General features: G+C 48.1%; 1 protein-coding gene across 2 annotated transcripts in view; it reads right to left on the bottom strand.

Annotated features, from left to right (window-relative positions):
• The window catches only part of CCDC175 (coiled-coil domain containing 175), a 45,674-nt gene that overhangs the window by 6,522 nt on the left and 17,413 nt on the right, over positions 1-21,739 (bottom strand). For both annotated transcript variants that reach the window (XM_072115790.1, XM_072115791.1), the window contains exons 12-15: positions 20,764-20,899; positions 2,732-2,863; positions 396-534; positions 232-311 (exon numbers count right to left, since the gene is read on the bottom strand). In XM_072115790.1, the coding sequence (XP_071971891.1) occupies positions 232-311; positions 396-534; positions 2,732-2,863; positions 20,764-20,899 (487 nt within the window). The remainder of the gene's footprint in view (positions 1-231; positions 312-395; positions 535-2,731; positions 2,864-20,763; positions 20,900-21,739) is intronic.

Consider the following 21,739-nt stretch of genomic DNA (forward strand, 5'->3'; position numbering starts at 1 on the left):
AAAAAGGCAGGAGACCAAACCTGTTTTACTTATGCAGTGTCTTAAACTAAGAAGACTTATAGCAGGCGGGCAAAACATGCCAAATTCATCAAACTGGTTAACACTGGGTGATAGATATTGGAGAATTTTCTCTATTTTACACCTATGACACTTTACATAATAAAATGAAAAAATGTCAATTTGGTGCAAATTTCCTCTCACTGTTTTGCAGGATCTGAGTAATCACTTTACCTTTAGCTTAGAGTTGGCTTCAATATGCTTTGTAATTTTGGTAATGGATCCCTCCAAGGATTTCTGTTGGCTTTTCATGGCTGTATTATAAAAGAAGGTTAGGATCCTTACTGTTACTGTACATCTGTCCCACTCATACCCGTGTCTCCTGTCAGCTTCCTTACCACTAGCTTTCTTCTTGAGGTCTTCATAGTTGTTGTGCTCCTTGTTGTATGTGTCCTCTGCTCCATTCATGATGGGAATGGTCTCGGACAGTTTCTCCTGCTCATTTTCTAGACTTGATATAGAAATCTTTATTTTCTCCTATAACAACACACAACATAAAGTCATAAACTCTTTATTAGGCAAAACTATAACAAAAACCTGCTCCTGGAATGAATATTTGGAGCTTTCATGAATATTGAAGGTTATTAGAAGTACAGACTTAAAGGGGTGTTACCACGAAGACAAGACAAGGATAACTAACACATTCTCTAATTCACTGTTATTGACAAAAATACAGTATCTCACAGATACTGGTGTTTACAATTTTTGCTGTCCCGGAAGGGAGGTCGGGGGGGTCGGAAGCAGACAGCACTACAGACACAGGCACTTCTTGGTTCAGCCGTGCTTCTAGCAGCATGGAGAAGACACAGCAGATAAACTCTACAAATAAGATAAGCTCTGGATCCCAGGGGAGGGGGAGGCATAGCATTGCTGACTCTGTTTTATTGATTAGGCAAGGAAGCATTGCTGAGTGTGTTATTGTATCTTATATCCATCTTATGACTCTGCTCTGTCCACATCTCTCTTTTTCTATGTGTCAGATGCCAGTAGACTGTTTAGATGCTAGAGGAAAGTGTAGCTAAACCCTGTACCCTCATAATCTAAGCACATCTAAGCAGTATTTCCCAGCACTACAAGGATCATGAAGTGTCTGCTTAGCAATTCCCCGCACACACTCTGGAATCTTACACCGACTATCAATAAGTGATAGGAGCTACAACAACAATAGCATAGAGTAAAATTGCAAAGTACGGTAAGTAAAATCTTTGTTGTGTAAACATCACTAGGGGATTAAAATCTGAGAACTTTCTTTCAGGGTAAACCCCTTCACGGACACCTGACCCTTAGACAACTCCCAGTTACAGATGGACCTCTCTGCCGCCTGTTACATGCTTCTCCTAGCATGTGAGTTTTTCTCTGCAGGAGATGATGATGCAATCACTTTTCTCCCTGCCAGACAGAATAATCAATTGCTGCACCATCCCCAGTTGCTGTGTATGAGTGATCCAGCTCAGGTTGATTAGTCATGCTTGACTAACCTCCATTTGTAATTCCAAGCTCCCGTGTGTAATGTGTTGATCGAGGCAGCCATGTTGACCCAGCTTTCCCAAGGTCCTAAATGTTATAATTGTTTTTTCAGCAAAACCACTCTGCTCAAGGATTAACCAAGATATGATCCTGCATCAGTGTAGCTACAGCATTCTCAAGGTATGTTTGCTTCATAATGCATCAAATGGTAGGTTTCCTTTAAGAACAAATCAATAGAAACTATCTTCTACGTAACCTGGAGACGGCCTGCTATTTGAATACAGCTATTGCTACTTTCATGTCAGCAGTCTCAGCCATGGACATATCCCAAGAATATATGTGATTATAATTTGCTAATTTGATTTCCAGATTAAGGCAACCTGCAGGGGTGTAACTACAGGGGTAGCAGCCACAGCTGCTATAGAGCCTGCATTGTCACTGGGCCTCGTAATCTGATCTGCCACACTAAAGAATGAAGGATAAGTACTATTGTATACTGCACATTATACAGCATAATGGGGGTCATTTACTAAGGGCCCGATTCGCGTTTTCCCGACGTGTTACCCGAATATTTCCGATTTGCGCCGATTTTCCCTGTATTGCCCCGGGATTTTGGTGCACGTGATCAGATTTTGGCGCATCGGCGCTGGCATGCACGCGACGGAAATCGGGGGGGGGGGGGGGGCGTGGCTGAACGAAAACCCGACAGATTTGGAAAAACCGCTGCATTTAAAAAACAAAGTGTCGCGAGCTTGCACTTACCTTCACCAGGAATAGGCTGGTGTGCTTGAGTGCATTTCAGCGGACTTCAGCGCAGCAGCGCCACCTGGTGGACGTCGGAGGAACTACCTTAGTGAATCCCGGCCGGACCCGAATCCACCGCAGAGAACGCGCCGCTGGATCGCGAATGGACCGGGTAAGTAAATCGGCCCCAATATGTATATAACATATATGTTATGTGTATATTCTGTTGTATAGTGTGTGTATATACTGTTTGTGCTTATGAAGGGGGCACCGTTCCTTAGCTTGTCTCTCAGGCAGCGGAGACTTTAGATACATCCCTGCCCGGGACTGAGATAGACATATTGGTGATTCTACACCCATAAAATGACATCACTATCTGTATTTTGTGTACAGAAATGATTCAACCCTAGAATGTGATTTTGTTTCTGTTGCTTGTGAGTTAGTTTTATGCATTTCTTCTTACCTGCAGATTCTTTATCTGATCCTTAAGACTTTGTACTTGACTAGAATACTCTTGGCTTGCTTTTTCCTGTTCTTCATTAATGCTGTAGATCTCTTTGTCCCAGTTCTCAATTTCTCTCTGGAGACGGCTGCCCTAGAAACAAATAAAAAAAAAAAGTATTTTAATCTGTAACGTCCGACAAGTAAACCTGACAAGTTAAAGCACAAAGCAAGACAGTGGTTGTAAAACTATCATATTGGGAGGCATTTATTATTTACCGTATATACTCGAGTATAAGCCGACCCGAGTATAAGCCGAAACCCCTAATTTTAACACAAAAAACTGGAAAAACCTATTGACTCGAGTATAAGCCGAGGGTGGGAAATGCATTGGTCACAGCCTCCCCAGTATATAGCCAGCCCCTTGTTGTATACAGCCAGCCTGTCAGCCCCCTGTTGTATACAGCCAGCCTGTCAGCCCCCTGTTGTATACAGCCAGCCTGTCAGCCCCCTGTTGTATACAGCCAGCCTGTCAGCCCCCTGTTGTATACAGCCAGCCTGTCAGCCCCCTGTTGTATACAGCCAGCCTGTCAGCCCCCCGTTGTATACAGCCAGCCTGTCAGCCCCCCGTTGTATACAGCCAGCCCCCAAAAATAATAAACTCAGTACTCACCATTCCAACAGCCCGGGCAGCTCCGCTTCCATCTTCATGTCCGCGGCGGGTCCGCGGCATCTCCGTCTGCAGCGCCTCTTCTCCTTTAGGCCAGCGGTAGGATCGCGATGTCTCAGTACGCACGGCCCGGTCGGCACATAACTGTGACATCACAGTTGCTGATGTCACAGTTGTGTGCCAGCCGGGTCGTGCGTACGGGGATGTCGCGGTCCTAGCGCCGGCCTGAAGGAGAAGAGGCGCTGCAGACGGAGCTGCCGCGGACCCGCCACGGACATGATGATGGAAGCGGAGCTGCCCGGGCCGTCGGAATAGTGAGTATTGAGTTTATTTTTTTTTATATACACGAGTATAAGCCGAGTGGGGAATTTTCAGCACAAAAATTGTGCTGAAAAACTCGGCTTATACTCGAGTATATACGGTACTTCCCGACAGTTTTTTGGCAGATTTGTTTTCCCCTTGCTGCGCCTGTTGCTCCTTATTTATGAAGTGTCAACGCCACAATCCTTTTACGACATTCATGCCGTTTTTGTGGCGCACAATTTCACCGCAACTTTGAAATCCCAACACTTTTCCAACGTTTCCTGGCGCAGTCTTTGAGCGGGTCTACAGAATTCTATTTCACCATCATGAATGTGGAGACAGTTCTAACACTTTTCGGTCGTGCACCAATTCATTAACCCCTTGCACCACAATCTAATATTCCAGTGTGAATTATAGCATGCTTCGTGAGCCAAAAACAGGGAGCCTGCACCAAAATTGATAAATGCCCCACACTTAGTCAGACAAGGTTGTTGGGTTGAAGCTGAGGTTGTGTATACATATATATTGCACAGCACTGAGTCTGAACATTCTAAGGTTTTGTTAATGTGTCCACAAGAAATTCCTACTCCACCCCCAGCAAGATGCCAGGATGTGAAGGTTTCTAATGTCCTGTGCAAAGCAGCGAGTTCATGTAATTGTGTAAATTCCTTTGTTTAGACTCTGTAATTGGCAGGGGCGGACTGGGAATTTAAAGCGGCCCTGGAAAAAAAATGTAAAAGTGGCCCCATTCTGTGGGCATCGTCAAAACAAGTAGGCGTGGCCATGTTATGTGGGTGGAGTTCCTAAACTCTACACAAACTGTTTATAGATGGTCTAAAACAACATGTACAGCCGGGCGAAAGAGACTCACATTGCCTCCCTTATACAGGAATAAAGCTTCTAAAAGAGCACAACTTAATACTGACTTATATATACAAAAAAACAAAACTACTACAAAACCTTCTCCGATAAACAAGAATGTAACTACTATAATTAAAGGGAAACAGGTATAAGCGCTCACACACCTGGACATGTAGTCTGTAATCCAGTCTCCACTCCTCTGGGATGCAAGAGAGCCTAGTCCGCCGGCCACGGACACGAATAGTGAAAATTCAAATGCAAGGAATAGCTCAGCATCATACTGAGCTATTCTTTGCATTTAAATTGTAACTACTATAATAATGCTCCTAAGTAAATTATACTATAATATAGCATTTTATGTACCATATAACTACTATAATACTGCCCCCTATGTACAGGAATATAACTACTATAATACTGCCCCCTATGTACAAGAATATAACTACTATAATACTGCCCCCTATGTACAAGAATATAACTACTATAATACTGCCCCCTATGTACAAGAATATACCTACTATAATACTGCCCCCTATGTACAAGAATATAATTGCTATAATACTGTACCCTATGTACAGGAATATAACTACTATAATACTGCCCCCTATGTACAAGAATATAACTGCTATAATACTCCCCTCTATGTACAGGAATATAACTACTATAATACTGCCCCCTATGTACAGGAATATAACTACTATAATACTGCCCCCTATGTACAAGAATATAACTACTATAATACCACCCCCTATGTACAGGAATATAACTACTATAATACTGCCCCCTTGCTGGGAGGTTGTGTTAGAGCTGAGCTCCTGAGTCTCCTGATGTCTGGAGCGAGCCCAGGGCGGGGCCACCCTGGGTGGGGAGATTCCCCAAGCGAGGCCCAGGCTTCCAGGCCTACACCGGGAGAAAACTCCCATACAATTTCTACAAGGGATGGAAATCCCAGAGTCATTTGTAAGGAAGAAAGTCAGCAGAATATGGATGTTGTAAAGAAGATACAAGAAAACAAAGTGAGTGAAGTAATGATGGAAGTGAGTCCCAGGCCCGGCCAGCATGGAGCAGCACAGGTGGTGAGTGCAGGACGAGCAGCAGGTGCACAGCCCCCCACTCCTGCACCCAGACAGAGAAGAACATCCCTGGAGAGACAAACTCTGCAAGAGAACTTACTGCAGAAGGATGTGGTGTCCAGCATGGCCTGCACAGGCCGCACAAGATCTACAGCTAAGCCGCTGAGTGTCCCTGCACAGTGTGAACAGGCCTCAAGCTCTGCCACTGCAGACAGAAAAACTGGAGCAGCAAAGGAGACGGGTGCTCCTAGACCACCTGGAGCAGCACCCCGACCAGCACAGCAGGGGAAGGAGACCGTGCGAGCGCCTGAGCTGAGGCTAGCAGAGGAGATCCCAGGACTGGTAAGGAGGATGGGGGAGCTTAGCCACCATAAGGAAATGCTGCAGATGCAGATAGACTGTATGTATAACCTGAAAACTGCACATCCAGAGAGTAAGAGACTGTATGATACCAAGCTGCACTCACTGAGCATAGAGCTGGCACAGGTGGTGAGGGACATGGACTGTGTTCTGGAGAAGATGGGACCCCTGGCTGAGACATATCGGAATAGGGAGCGCTTCTCACAGCAGAGGCAGAGCTGTGACTCCAGACCCAAGATCCCAGATGCGCCCCGTGTTACGACACCTGTACTGAAAGCTGCTAGTTTCTCCTTCCAAAAGGGACAGTCGCAGGATCAGCCGCAGACCTCTGCAGCAGTCACTGAGGAGCACGAGGATGTGGTACAACAAGTCCCAGCAGTGACTGCGCAGCAGCAAGACAAAGCATTTTCCTCTGTGTGTCAGACTGATGCACTGTCCCAGGAGATCTGTGCTGCTGTGACCGAGACTGGGGGATATTCTGATGAACCTGAGGGGTTGGGGGATGGAGGGGACCCTCAGTCTGTCTGGGATATGCAACCATCTAATAATAGCATAGAGGTGGATGGGGCGCAGGGGGTTGTACAGGATGATGTATGTGATTTCCCCCCTCTAACATCAAGCCCCCCAAATAAGTCAGATCCCCCTAGATTAGACCCTCCCCCTAATAGCCAGAGTGAACCCCGTCAAGAGCCTCCTAGAAATGCCTGGAGCCGCGGCGCTCCCTCCTTCACCTCCGGCGCACAGTACTCAGGGCAGGCGTTTAAGAGGAGGAACGTGGTGTGCTTTAAGAACAGAGGCGCTAAGGAAGATCTCCCAGATAGGAGGTTTGTGGTGCGGGATCTCCTGTGCCGCCAGATGGGGTTCACGCCAGATGACATCCTGGCAGTCATCAACCTTCCAGACAGACAGGGCTATGATGTCAGCTTTAAGCTCATGTCTAGTCTGGATAGGTTCTGGGACAAACTCCCCCGGTTCATGGAAACTGACGGCTGGTGTAAGTTCACGTTTGTCCCCATATCCAGGCCAGGTACCGTAGTGGTAAATATCATCTTTTGGAATGAGTCTGTTCCCCCCTCAGGATATTCTGGTGTGGCTCAGGCGCCATTGTGATCTTGTGTCAGACCTCACCAAGAATAGAGATGCCGACGGTATCTGGACTGGAGGGTGGAAGGTTCTGGTGAAGTTACGCCAGTATAATAACATCACCCTGCACCTCCCCAACAGCTTCTTCATAGGCAGAGAGAAAGGCGTCTGCTTCTATCCCGGGCAGCCGAGAAAGTGTTTTAGATGCGGTAAGATCGGTCATGTGGCCAAAGTATGCACAGTAGTAAAGTGCAACCTGTGTGGGGAGGTCGGCCATCTCAGTGCCACCTGTGAGATGGTCAGATGTAACCTCTGCGGAGAGATGGGCCACCCACACAAGGATTGCCCGGAGGCCTGGCATAACATCGCCAGGGATTTCTCTGATGATGAGATAGTACAGGAGGCAGATGCCTTAGAGGAGGAGGCCTTGATGTCAGGTCTAATACTAACTAGGCAGGAGGTACAGCAGGGGTCAGGTGATACTGCGCCAGAACCTCAGAGAGCAGTCCGCACTCAGCAGAATATGGAGGTTGTCACTCAGGACCAGCCTCCGGCAGCAGCCTCTATAACATCTGCTACCAAATATGAGGAGGCCAAAAAGAACAAAAGAAAGAAAAAAGACAAATCCTCCCGTAAGCCTGAGACAGAGTATGGTGCAGGGTCTAAAACCATGAAAAAAGCCAGTGGTGATGCCGGGGTCATGGTCCTTTCCAATAGATTTGATGTCTTATCAGAGTCAGATGGAGATTTTGAGCGTGAGTTAGAACGCATTGATAATGAGTGTGACGGGGATACAGAAGACCCTCCGACAAAAAAGAAGCCCCCTTCTTCTGAAGCTGGAGACCCCCTGTCAGACATGGAGACTGGAGGTAGGCAGAGGGAATCTGACTCTGACTCATGATGATGGGGGTCGCTGCTCTGTTTTTCTGTTTCCTTATGATGGCTGGATTCTCTCTAAGAGTTGCTTCTAGCAATGTTAACAGTATTAAAGTAAGAAGGACTAGACACGCTGTGTATGACCACCTGAGATATCTGGACGCTGATGTCATCTTCCTGCAGGAGACCCGTCTGACCACCTTAGGGCATCTCCGTGAGGCTGAGCGTGAGTGGCGGTCTGGTCCTTCTTACTGGTCACTGGCTGTGGAGCCGTACGCCGGGGTCGCCATACTGTTTAACACCACAGACGTGACGGTGCACAGGCTGACGGAGGTCGCTATGGGGAGGTGCCTGGTGCTAGAGGTGACCATCCATGGTAGGCGGCTCCGGCTGATCAACATCTATGGCCCACAGACAGTGACAGAGAGAATCCAGCTGTTCAATGAGGTAAAACAATATCTTTTTACCTCAATCCCTGTGATAATGGCGGGTGACTTTAATGTTACTTTGACATCGGGTGACAGGTCCTCGGGCAGAGCAGTGGTCAGAGACTCCAAAGTCCTAAAGAGCATCATATCACAGGCCCATCTATGTGATGTGTTTACCCTGGGTGGCAGGAAACCCAAGTACACCTACACATGTGCTGACAGGAGCAGTAGGATAGATATGGCGTTTGTGAATCCCTCGGAGACTGTTAGTGGGATGAGTGAGAGGGCCGTCCCATATTCTGATCACCTGGCGTTATTTTTTTGTATGGGAGCCTCTAACCGCTCGGACCTTGGTCGGGGGTTATGGAGGCTCAATTCTACCATCCTGGATGATGTCTGTGTCCAGAACTGTATCCACTCCCTTTTTCAGGACCAGCTCCAGAGAGTAGACTTCTATGACAACATATCTGACTGGTGGGAGAATGTCAAGGAGGAGATCCGGTCCCTCTTAAAGAGACTGTCAGTGAAGAAGGGTAAGAGTAAGTACAGCCAGTATCTCAAGCTGCGGAGAGAATTGGAGTCACTGTATTCGGCGGGAGGGGGGGACAAACAAACGATTGACCGACTGAAATCTGAGATAAAGCAGTATCAGTACAGCCGCTACACGTCTCTTGTTGTAGAACGGGATTACGGGACTCTGGGGGTTCCAGATCCATATGAAAATTGCCGGGAACGTGTGGAAAAAAAATCGATCACAGGTCTCACTGACTCCCAGGGAGTTTTACAGGAATCTCGGGAGGGTATCCTGGGAGTGGTGAGATCCTACTATGCTGAATTATTTCAGAAGAAGGTTTTGGATAAAGAGAAAATGGCTCAATTCTTGGAGGCAACTCCAGGCCCTGACACTAAAGATTTGGACTTTTCTTCTTTGACAGCAGGAATAACAGAGGAGGAGGTTAAAGAGGCCATTGATAAGTTACATCTGAAGAAGGCACCAGGACCAGATGGGATAACAGCAGAATTTTATAAAAAGTTTAAAGACCTCTTAGCCCCGATCCTTGTGGATGTGTTTACCAATTGTCTAGAAAATCACCTGATGCCTCCATCCATGAGAGTGTCCTCCCTTATTCTGCTGTCCAAAGGTAAGGAGCCTAGTGACATCAAGAACTGGAGGCCGATCGCCCTCTTGAATGTCGACAGGAAGATTCTGGCAAAAATTCTATTCTCTAGGTTAGTCTGTTTGTCCCCGGCACTGTTGGCAGGCTCTCAGTACGGCACAGTAAGAGGGCGGAACATCTCTGGAGCAGTTATCTCCATAAGAGAGATGTTTGAGAGATGTAAAGCTCTGAGGTGTGGGAGATATGTTGTAGGTCTGGACCAGGCTAAAGCCTTTGACAGGGTTGATCACGATTATCTATGGGCCACTTTGTCAAAGTACGGTATTCCGGGACAATTTATAGATTGGCTGAGAACTTTGTATAGAGAGGCGAAGAGCTTTCCTCTGATCAATGGTTGGCAGGGGGACACTTTTGAAGTAGAGGCAGGGGTGCGACAGGGCTGCCCCCTGAGTCCACTGCTGTATGTGTTTGCCATAGACTTGTTTCTGCGATCACTGCAGCGGTGCGATTTTCAGGGGGTGCCGGTCCCCCATTGCTTGCCTTTGAAGGTAGTTGCCTACGCGGATGATGTGACTGTGGTGATATCTGAACCTCATGAGGTGGAGATGTTATCTGCAGCCATCAGAAGTTACTCAGAGGCCTCCGGGTCTCTGGTCAACCTTGAGAAGAGTCAAGCTTTCTGGACATTGGATACTGCTCCTGGCTTTGATCTGCCACAGTTCGCCAAGGCCTCCACCCATATTAAGATCCTTGGGATTAAATTTGGGAGGGAAGATAATGCCAAACTAAATTGGGAAGAGAAGTTGGATACCGGAAATGCAAAGGTTCAGCGATGGAAGAACTGGAGGCTGACCTATAGAGAAAGGGTTACTCTGATGAAGACTTACCTGGTCCCTGTCTTCCTCTACGTCTCTGTCGTCTTTCCTTTGCCAGAATCTTTCTCCGCTAGGCTCTTTAGCCTGTTCTTCCAACTTTTATGGGGGAACAGGTTGAACCCAGTAAAAAGAGGGATCACCTACCTGCAGAGGAGAGAGGGTGGGCTGGATATGTTAAATCCAAGGGTCTTTTTTGACTCCATTTTTCTGAAGGTTAATTTTGGATGCCTGGACTCAAATAATGGTCTCCTGTGGGTAAGTAGTGTCAGGGACTGGATATTGCCTTTTGCAGAGTCTTGGGTGCGAGGCGGCAGTCTCAAGAGGGGTCGGTGGACTCCTGGCTTCCTCCCCCAGTATCTGGAGTATGGTCTCAGGTGTGTGAAAAAGTGGAGAATAGATAAGACCTATCTGGAGAGTAAGACCAGGAAGGACCTTTACACCAGTGTCTGTAGGACCTTTTATACTTTACAGCCAGCTCTGAGGGACTGCACAACGGCCACATTGCAGAAAAGTCTGACGCTCCTCAATAGTCCTAGGCTTCCTGCAAAACTATTCGACATTGCTTGGCTATCACTGCACGGGAAACTTTTTGTTAGGGGTAATTTAAAGTTTTTAAGTGTCTCAGACCGTATGTGTCCCTTGGGTTGTCAGCAGGAGGAGACGATGCAGCACTTCATTACCGAGTGCCCGGGAGGGAGGCGGATATGGCAGGAGGTGTCCCGCAGGCTTAGGATACCAAGACTGCAGTCTCTGACCTACCCGGACATAATCTATGGGGTGACACCACAGGTAGCCGGCATCGACAGGGGGACCATGTACCTCATCATCACGGTAATTAAATACTACCACTGGCACACCAGGACCAGAGTGTCCGTCCATAATGAGTCCTTCCAGCCCATGACCGCAGTCACACAGATACTATCAGAGCTGAGGTGGATCCAATCATTAGAGTTCAGGAAAAAGAGTGAGAATGTTCAGTTATGGAGGAACATAAATCTACAGTGATGGATTATATGTCATGGAATTCTGTTTATTTCATTTTTTCCCTTATTACCAGTGATGGACTTTTTAATTTGAAGTTACTCTAAATTCATTATTTTGCTGATGTGTTTGATCTCTGTTAAATAATTGTTTTATTTTTCATTCTGACAAGAATGTATTGTAAATTTTTGTTTGTTTTTACTAATAAAAATTGCCCCCTATGTACAGGAATATAACTACTATAATACTGCCCCCTATGTACAGGAATATAACTACTATAATACTGTCCCCTATGTACAGGAATATAACTACTATAATACTGCCCCCTATGTACAAGAATATACCTACTATAATACTGCCCCCTATGTACAATAATATAATTGCTATAATACTGCCCCCTATGTACAAGAATATACCTACTACAATACCGCCCCCTATGTACAAGAATTTAACTGCTATAATACTCCTGTGATGATGTGACCAGGGGGAGGGGAGGCCTGCTGGTATTCACCACCATAAATTAACCTAATTGAGCCAGTTTGTTGACAAAACCAGCATGTGGCTGGGCTTCAAAGACCTATACAGACATACCGACTGCAGGCCTCACGCCCCCTCGTCTCCCAAGTTTCAAACAAAGAGCCATTAAAACTTTCACATCACCAGGTTGAATAGAGACAGTTATGAAGTTATGATCCGTCTCACCAGAACACAAAATACATTTTTGGATTGGTTATTCTCCGTAAATCATAACAACCCATTGTTCATTGCTGTAGGATACTCAGATCCAGAGATATCAATATCTCTGGATAGGACCATAGCAAATGGGTCAGGTTTGGTATCAATGCGATCCTGGGATTCACCCGGATCCAATGATACCAGAACCATGACCCCAGGACTTCCCCTGGGGTAGCTGTGGCTTCTCCAGGGCTCTGGATGTAATATCAGGTAGGAGGGACCATTGACCCCCCTTAGGATGGGCAGAGGTGTGTCCACACCTGATATAATCGGGCGCCCTTGAAGGGGCCGGTGTCTTTTGTCCTGGGGGAAAACTAACATCAACTAAGCGCAGGGAAGATCTAAAAGTGTGGACTATCCATCCCCATTAGGCCACACACAAAGGTAACTAACTAACTAACTAAACTGCTTAGACTTGTGGTGCTACCCGTGTAATTTGTACTCTGTTTACCGTATATATCTATTGTGTGTACTGTATTGTCTAGTGTGCCCTTAAGGCAATTAAATATAAAATCTAATCTGTGTTGCTCTTTTATCTCGATCACGAATCTTACGTCCGGGTTTCTCGCTTATATACATGCTACCGGGTTGGTTCCTCACCCTATATAATCCCGTTACGGACCGGGCTTATATTAAAGGAGAACTGGTGGCAGCATAAGGCTGATAATATTCTGTCTCACTGTGGCTAGTGAGAGGGATCTTATAGCCATTCAGGGATTTGATTTAGGGTTGTGCCATATCCGGAAGTTGTGTGGACAACTTTAAATCACTTCCTGCGCCTCTCAGAACCCGTGCGTTCTGGGAGTGTCTGTAAAAGGATAACTGAGTGACCTTACGTACCCTTCAGGGGTCCGGAACGTTGTGGTTTCCTTCACATTGGTGGCAAGCGGTGGGATAATCGAGATAATAGTGTTTGATTGTGTAATCCATACTCTCAAATACTAAAGATTGCCAACAGCAGCTTTTGTGTTGGGATCTTAAGACCGATTCAGCACTAGACACAAGCAGAGTGCAATTACAGTAAGGTGTGAGGTACATCAAGTTGCAGTTCTTTGTTAGTTACCAAGAGCTGTGATAATGGCCGGTAGGAACAAAGGCAGGAAGAATGCTGCCAGTGCTGTGGACATTACAGAGGACGATGCAGTACCGCAGTTGGACCAGGAGGAGGTGGGGGGCGCTATTGTTCAAGGCGAGGGGGAGCTCTGCCCAGACTCCCCAAGGAGCCAGTCGCCAGTGGTCAGTCCCACATTGGACCGCCCACTGCCCGCCCACCCACATGGTCTGATGGGCTCGGCGGCCATCTTGCAAGCTGCCTTGTCCAGTTTACAGGCGGGGAACCATGCTGCATACGAGACCCTCATGGCTGCTGCAGAACGGCGAGAGCGAGCAGAGGCTACAGAACGGCGGGAGCGAGTGGAAGCAGAGGCCGCAGAAAGGCAACGGGAGCGTGAACACCAGCTACAGATGCTCCAGCTACAACAGTCTGCTCCTGCTAGTCCAGTGTTGCCGGAGAACCATGTCCCAAAGCTGCGGACTGAGGACTTTCCCCTGCTGGATAAGGGTACTGACTTGGACACTTTTTTGCTGGCTTTTGAAAAAACTTGCCAACAGTACCATGTGCCTGTGGACCAATGGGTTCGGTACCTTACCCCTCGTCTCAGAGGGAAGGCCCTTGAAATATTCGGCTATTTGTCTAGCGAGACCACCCTGACTTATGAGGATATCAAGCAGGCTCTGGTCCATCAGTACAACCTAACCCCTGAGAATTACCGGAAGAAGCTCCGGAGTTTGCAGCGGGGGTCTGCTGACAGCTGGACTGATCACATGAGGGCTCTTCTCCGAGCAGTGGACCAGTGGACCTCAGGACTGGGACTTACCACCTTCCAGCAGCTGAAGGAGCTAATCGCCATTGAGCAGTTTTTGTGGAATTGCCCGGAAGAGTTACAGCAGCACCTTCGTGACCGGAAACCCAAAGATGCTTTGGAAACAGCTGGCCTGGCAGATGAATACAGCAACAACCGGACTCTGGAGACCAGGAGACCTGCTGGCTGGAGAGGGGGTAAGACCAACACCATCCCGGTCAGGGAGACCATCCCTGCTACCCCTGTCCCTAAGCCCAAGGGGGCATATTTCCATCCTTCCCTCTCCATGCCGGTTGGTGAACCTCGAGTATGTCATCTGTGTAAACAGCCGGGACACTTCAAAGCAAATTGTCCCCAGCGTCACAGGGCCCCGGTACCGTCCCTAAAACCGTCCCCTGTTTTATGTGTGGGTGGGGGTGGTGGGAGATCCCATGATAACTTGCAGCCCGTCACCATAGGCCAGGCCGTGGCCATGGGACTGAGAGACACTGGGGCGGAGCTAACCCTTGTACGACCAGAACTAGTGTCCCCGCAGGACTTGATACCCGGGAAAACCCTCACTGTCTCCGGAATTGGAGGAACAGAACCAGCACTGCCCATTGCCAAGGTCTATTTGGATTGGGGTGCGGGGAGGGGCCTAAGGGAGGTGGGGGTATCCTCCGATATTCCCGTGAGTGTCCTGCTGGGAACAGACTTGGGCCGGCTTGTGTCACAGTATGTGACCCCAGCATCTGCAAGGACTGAGCCCATAACCAGCGATGTGCAGCCTGCCGCTGTACCTGGTATTGAGATTGATTGTTCTGACACTGATGTTGATATTGTCAATGATAATACTGATGTATGTGACCTACCTACTGCCAGGAATGTGGGGGTGGGTAGGGTCCTGGGTCCTACTTTACCCGTGGGGGAGGGGACCATCCAAGCAGAGGGTCAGGCTACTATAGGGAGTGGCCTGTCAGCCTCTGGTTACCTGTTGTCCTCTGAGACTCCTAGTATAGGGAGAGACAGGGGGCCAACAGCTGTGGGGGAAAGGTTTGCAGGAGCGGATTCCGTGCAGAATCTAACCCCAACTGGGCTGTCTCCGGATAGGGCCAGTCCGTCTGCCTTGGCAACTGGATCAGAAGGGGAGAGGAAGTGGGCACTACCTGCGGTTGCAGCGACCGTTGCCGCTGTCACACGCAGTCGGAGTGCTGAGACCCCTCAGGGGCCAAACGACATCCTCCCTTCTGACTCAGTGACTACCAGGTCAGATGGAGGCCAGGAGTCAGACCCCGGGGAAATGGTACAAGACATGGCAGTCTCTTCTATTCTCGCCATGTCCAGCCAGGAGTTTCAGGCAGCGTTAGAAGCTGACGCCAGCCTGAAAGCTCTTAAGGAGCAAGCGGCACAGCCTCCTTCAGACTCGGACCCTGAGCGGGTGGTCTGGGACCAAGGACGGCTGTATCGGGTGACGGTCCGGCAGGGTGCACCGGAGGCATGGCCCAGGGACCGACAGTTAGTGGTACCCTATCCGTTCAGGAGTGAGTTGTTGCGGATAGCCCATGAGATTCCAATGGCCGGACACCTGGGGATTACAAAAACAAAGGCTAGACTAGCCCCACATTTTTACTGGCCAAAATTGGGGGCCGATGTGGCTGCCTACTGCCGTTCATGCAACACTTGTCAGAGGGTGGGGAAGGCTGGGCTGCGCCCTAAGGCCCCACTGATGCCTCTGCCGATAATTGATGAACCTTTCCGGAGGGTGGCTGTGGATTTAGTGGGACCGATGCCCGTCCGCAGTAGCTCCGGTAAGGAATTTGTATTAACGGTAGTAGACTATGCCACACGATACCCCGAAGCCGTAGCTTTGTCTTCAATTCGGGCGGACAAGGTGGCTACTGCATTGCTAGAGATGCCTCTGGTTACCTGTTGTCCTCTGACACTCCTAGAGTAGGGAGAGACAGGGGGCTAACAGCTGCGGGGAAAAAGCTTGCAGGGCAGGACGGGAAAATACCGGGACTAGTGAAGTGCCCAGGTAAGGACTCTGTGCAGAGCTTATCCCCAACCGGACTGTCTCCGGACCGGGCCCGTCCGTCTGCCTTGGCGACTGGGTCAGAGGTGGAGAGGAAGTGGACGCTACCTGCGGTCACAGCAACCATCGCTGCTGGGACGTGCGGTCGTAGCATTGTAGCCCCTCGGGGGCTCGCAGACTTCCTTCCTTCTGATCAAGTGGCTGCCAGGTCAAATGGAGGCCAGGAGACAGATCCGGGGAAGCTGGCAGAAGATGTGGGGGTTTCTTCTACTCTCCCCACATCGAGTCAGTGGTTTCAGGAAGGAGGGCCTGACAGCGAGGACGGGAAAGTGCCGGGAGAGGTAGGTATTCACGGCAAGGACTCGCTACATGGCCCATCCCCAACTGAACTGTCTCAGGACAGGGCCCACCTGTCTGCCCTGGCGACTGGGTCAGAGGCAGTGAGGAATCGGACGCTACCTGCGGTCACAGCGACCATCGCCGCTGGGCCGCGCAGCTGGAGCGTTGAAGCCCCTCGGGGGCTCGCCGACTTCCTCACTTCTGATCAAGTGGCTGCCAGGTCAGATGGAGGCCAGGAGACAGATCCGGAGGAACTGGCAGAAGGCGTGGGGGTTTCTTCTACTCTCACCACGTCGAGTCAGTGGTCTCAGGAGGGAGGGCCTGTCAGCGAGGACGGGAAAGTGCCGGTAGAGGTAGGTCTTCACGGCAAGGACTCGCTACATGTCCCATCCCCAACTGGAATGTCACAGCACCAGGTCAGTCTGTCTGCCTTGGAGACTGGGTTGGAAGCTGAGAGGAAGCAGACACTACCTGCGGTCACGGAGACCATTGCCGCGGTGACGTGCAGGCGTAGCGTCAAGGCCCTTTGGGGGTCCACTGCCTTCCTCCCTTCCGACCAATTGGCTGCCAAGTCAGACAGAGGCCAGGAGATCGATCCTGGGAAGCCAGCAGAAGATGGGGCAGTTGCACCAATTCTTGCCACGTCCAGCCAGGAGTTTCCGGCAGCGTTAGACGCTGACGCTTGCCTGAAAATTAAGGAGAAGCAGGTGGTAGAGTCCCCCTTGGACTCAGACTCCAAGCGGGCCTGGGACCAAGGGCGACTGTACCAGAGGACAGTTCAGCAGGGTACACCGGAGGTATGGCTCAGTGACCCACATGCAATGGTACCCTGTCCAGTTTGGGCAGAGGAACCCATTGCGGATGTAGAGGCTTGCCAGCAGCTCCGGGCGGACCGAAGGTCCCAGCTGCGGGCAACCCTTCACCCCTTCCGGGAGTTGCTCAGCAACCAACCTGGGAGGAACCCGTTGGCAGTCCATCACATGGACCCCGGGGACCAAACCCCATCCCAGTTTTCAGCATACCGGGTCCCTCCTGAGGTGCAACAGTGCCACAGCTGGGTGACTGACGTGATGCTGAAGCTGGGTATCTCTCAGGCATAGAGAGGTAGTGAGTGGGCGCATGGGGAAACACAAAGGTATTACCCCTTAGCGCCCTCTATAGGAGGGAGGTGTGATGATGTGACCAGGGGGAGGGGAGGCCTGCTGGTATTCACCACCATAAATTAACCTAATTGAGCCAGTTTGTTGACAAAACCAGCATGTGGCTGGGCTTCAAAGACCTATACAGACATACCGACTGCAGGCCTCACGCCCCCTCGTCTCCCAAGTTTCAAACAAAGAGCCATTAAAACTTTCACATCACCAGGTTGAATAGAGACAGTTATGAAGTTATGATCCGTCTCACCAGAACACAAAATACATTTTTGGATTGGTTATTCTCCGTAAATCATAACAACCCATTGTTCATTGCTGTAGGATACTCAGATCCAGAGATATCAATATCTCTGGATAGGACCATAGCAAATGGGTCAGGTTTGGTATCAATGCGATCCTGGGATTCACCCGGATCCAATGATACCAGAACCATGACCCCAGGACTTCCCCTGGGGTAGCTGTGGCTTCTCCAGGGCTCTGGATGTAATATCAGGTAGGAGGGACCATTGACCCCCCTTAGGATGGGCAGAGGTGTGTCCACACCTGATATAATCGGGCGCCCTTGAAGGGGCCGGTGTCTTTTGTCCTGGGGGAAAACTAACATCAACTAAGCGCAGGGAAGATCTAAAAGTGTGGACTATCCATCCCCATTAGGCCACACACAAAGGTAACTAACTAACTAACTAAACTGCTTAGACTTGTGGTGCTACCCGTGTAATTTGTACTCTGTTTACCGTATATATCTATTGTGTGTACTGTATTGTCTAGTGTGCCCTTAAGGCAATTAAATATAAAATCTAATCTGTGTTGCTCTTTTATCTCGATCACGAATCTTACGTCCGGGTTTCTCGCTTATATACATGCTACCGGGTTGGTTCCTCACCCTATATAATCCCGTTACGGACCGGGCTTATATTAAAGGAGAACTGGTGGCAGCATAAGGCTGATAATATTCTGTCTCACTGTGGCTAGTGAGAGGGATCTTATAGCCATTCAGGGATTTGATTTAGGGTTGTGCCATATCCGGAAGTTGTGTGGACAACTTTAAATCACTTCCTGCGCCTCTCAGAACCCGTGCGTTCTGGGAGTGTCTGTAAAAGGATAACTGAGTGACCTTACGTACCCTTCAGGGGTCCGGAACGTTGTGGTTTCCTTCACAACTCCCTTCTATGTACAAGAATATAACTACTATAATACTGCCCCCTATGTACAGGAATATAACTACTATAATACTGCCCCCTATGTACAGGAATATAACTACTATAATACTGCTCCCTATGTACAGGAATATAACTACTATAATACTGCCCCCTATGTACAGGAATATAACTACTATAATACTGCCCCCTATGTACAAGAATATAACTACTATAATACTGTCCCCTATGTACAAGAATATAACTACTATAATATTGCCCCCTATGTACAAGAATATAACTATTATAATACTGCCCCTATCTACAGGAATATAACTACTATAATACTGCACCCTATGTACAGGAATATAACTACTATAATACTGCCCCTATGTACAAGAATATAACTACTATAATACTGCCCCCCTATGTACAGGAATATAACTACTATGATACTGCCCCCTATGTACAGGAATATAACTACTATAATACTGCCCCCTATGTACAGGAATATAACTACTATAATACTGCCCCCTATGTACAGGAATATAACTACTATAATACTGCCCCTATGTACAGGAATATAACTACTATAATACTGCCCCCTATGTACAGGAATATAACTACTATAATACTGCGCCCTATGTACAAGAATATAACTACTATAATACTGCCCCTATATACAAGGATATAACTACTATAATACTGCCCCCTAGTATACAGCCAGCCCCCCTGTATATTGCCAGCCAGTACCCCCAGTATACAGCCAGCCCCCCTGTATATTGCCAGCCAGTACCCCCAGTATACAGCCAGTCCCCCTGTATATAGCCAAACTGCCCCCCTAGTATACAGCCAGCCCCTCTGTATATTGCCAGCCTGTACCCCCAGTATACAGCCAGCCCCCCTGTATATAGACAAACTGCCCCCCCTAGTATACAGCCAGGCCCCGGTATATAGAGAAACTGCCCCCCCTAGTATACAGCCAGCCTGTACCCCCAGTATACAGCCAGCCCCCCGGTACATAGCCAGATCCCCCCCAGTATATAGTCAGAAAGCTCTCCCACCCCCAATTATACAGCCTGGTGGCTCCCCAAGTGTGCAGCATGGCGGTCCCCCCAGTATACATCCTGCCGCCTCCCCCTCTATATAGGCAGCCTGCTCGGCACATTAAATTAATACAACAGCTTCTCACCTTTCCAGCGATCCACCGAAGCTCCGCTGCTACACTCCGGCCGGCAGTTACAGCTTATTGAGCGCTGGCGGCTCACAGAATATGACGTCAGCCGCTTGCCGACGTCATATTCTCTGCGACGCCGGCACCCACGGAGCTGTCACCGCCGGCCGGAGTGTAGCAGCGGAGTTTCGGTGGATTGCTGGAAAGGTGAGAAGCTGTTTGGTTTTTTTTCAATCGGCCCCACCAGCCCCCGACCGGCCCCAGACTCATCGGCCCACCGGGATTTCTCCCGGTGGGTCAAATGGCCAGTCCGCCCCTGGTAATTGGACTTAGATTCTGCTTCTTGAGTCTGTATTCTGTTTCTGCTGACAGCCTCAGCTTGAGTTCACAATTGGACTCTGCCTGCCTTGACCTTGGTTTGTTCCTTGTATCTTATCTGATTACTGCCTGCCCTGACCCCACATAATCTTTGACCACTCTTTGCCTCATCGTTGGTGCTTTCCTGTCAAGCTCTACATTGCATATTTTAAACTACATGCCCTATATTTCTAACTGAACCATGTTACTTCTATTTTGTGTTCCATATATTTTTATTGAACATTTTTAATATATTTTAACAAAGTAAGACAATATATAAAGTAAGATTACATTAAAACACACACAAACATGTTACTTCTATTTTAAATAGTAAAATGTGTGAATCCAAAATCTGTGTTAAAATAGCCTTAATCTTCAGCAGTTGAATATTCTGCAATATACTTAAAACACCTGGGTTGGGGCGTCAAGATTGGGTAGCAATTCTATAATATGTATTTTTCGTCCACTGCTTATTATTGGACTGCTCCCATAGTTAACTGTTTAATTACAATATAAGAACTGGCAGAGACTATAGTTGAAAACTCTGCCAAGTTAGACCTGGTCTGGCATTTAAAATGCCAGTCTTAATAAATTCCCCTCTTTTTGGTGATGTGGCAGCACAAATTTGGTTTTCTAAAGGTCTCCTATTTTGTCTCACCTCATTAGTTAGAAAAGTTTTCCTATTTTGTCCATTGTGGATTCTTTTCTTCATTTCAGTTATAAATGCTTCCTCTGACAGTTTCCAAAGCTCCATCTCCTTTGTCACTTCATCTTTTTTAACCTGGATACTCATTCTGTGTTAAATTGCAGAGTAAGGTTAGATTTTAAAGTATTAAAAATATCCTTAAAAGCGTTTTCCACCAAAGAAAATTCTCACATTTCTATCCCCTGGCGATGTTAACGCAAAAAAGATCATTTTAACCCTTAACTTTACAATTTTACGACGATTTATTGCTGTTTTATCTCCTATCTCTCCCTCGGCTGCTCAATGCAAAATCCCAGGGTGTGTGCGGGGACTCCCTAAGCAGAAACATTATGTATTATCCATGTAGTTCTGTGGGGTGACAATGGGGTTAGATTATCAGGGTACAAGGTATATATGCACTTTCATCTGGCTTCTGACACTGTACAGAATGACCCATAGAAAGAGAGATGAGACAGATCAGAGATGCATGAGATTACAAATAGGCTGATACACCATTACACTGTTCCACTATGAGCCCTGCTACATCTCACAGACAGGTACCTGCCTCCCCCTTCCCTAGGGTCACTTATCTCCTTGTAGTTTGCAGCCTCTCGTTCTGCTCACCATGTGCTGACAGGATGTGATTCAGTGAGTGTCTCTGAGCTCCATGCAGGGGGCGGGGCTACAGCCACACAGCAGAGACAGACAGACAGAAATCTCATCTGCACAATGTCATCCAAGATGTCGCCCAACCCTAAGTCACAAGTTACTGGTTCATGTCTAAAGGCAACTGAAATTGTGTACAGCAGGACTGATAGAGACAGGTTGGACTTATATCTGTGAAATGCTTCATTTTTGTTAATAACAGTGAATTAGAGAATGTGTTTTTTTTGTTATCCTGAGTACATTAAAGAAACTTGTCTTTGTGGGAATACCCCTTTAAAGGAAA

Source organism: Engystomops pustulosus, chromosome 7 (assembly GCF_040894005.1).
Source record: "Engystomops pustulosus chromosome 7, aEngPut4.maternal, whole genome shotgun sequence".
NCBI classification, from domain to species: Eukaryota; Metazoa; Chordata; class Amphibia; order Anura; family Leptodactylidae; genus Engystomops; species Engystomops pustulosus.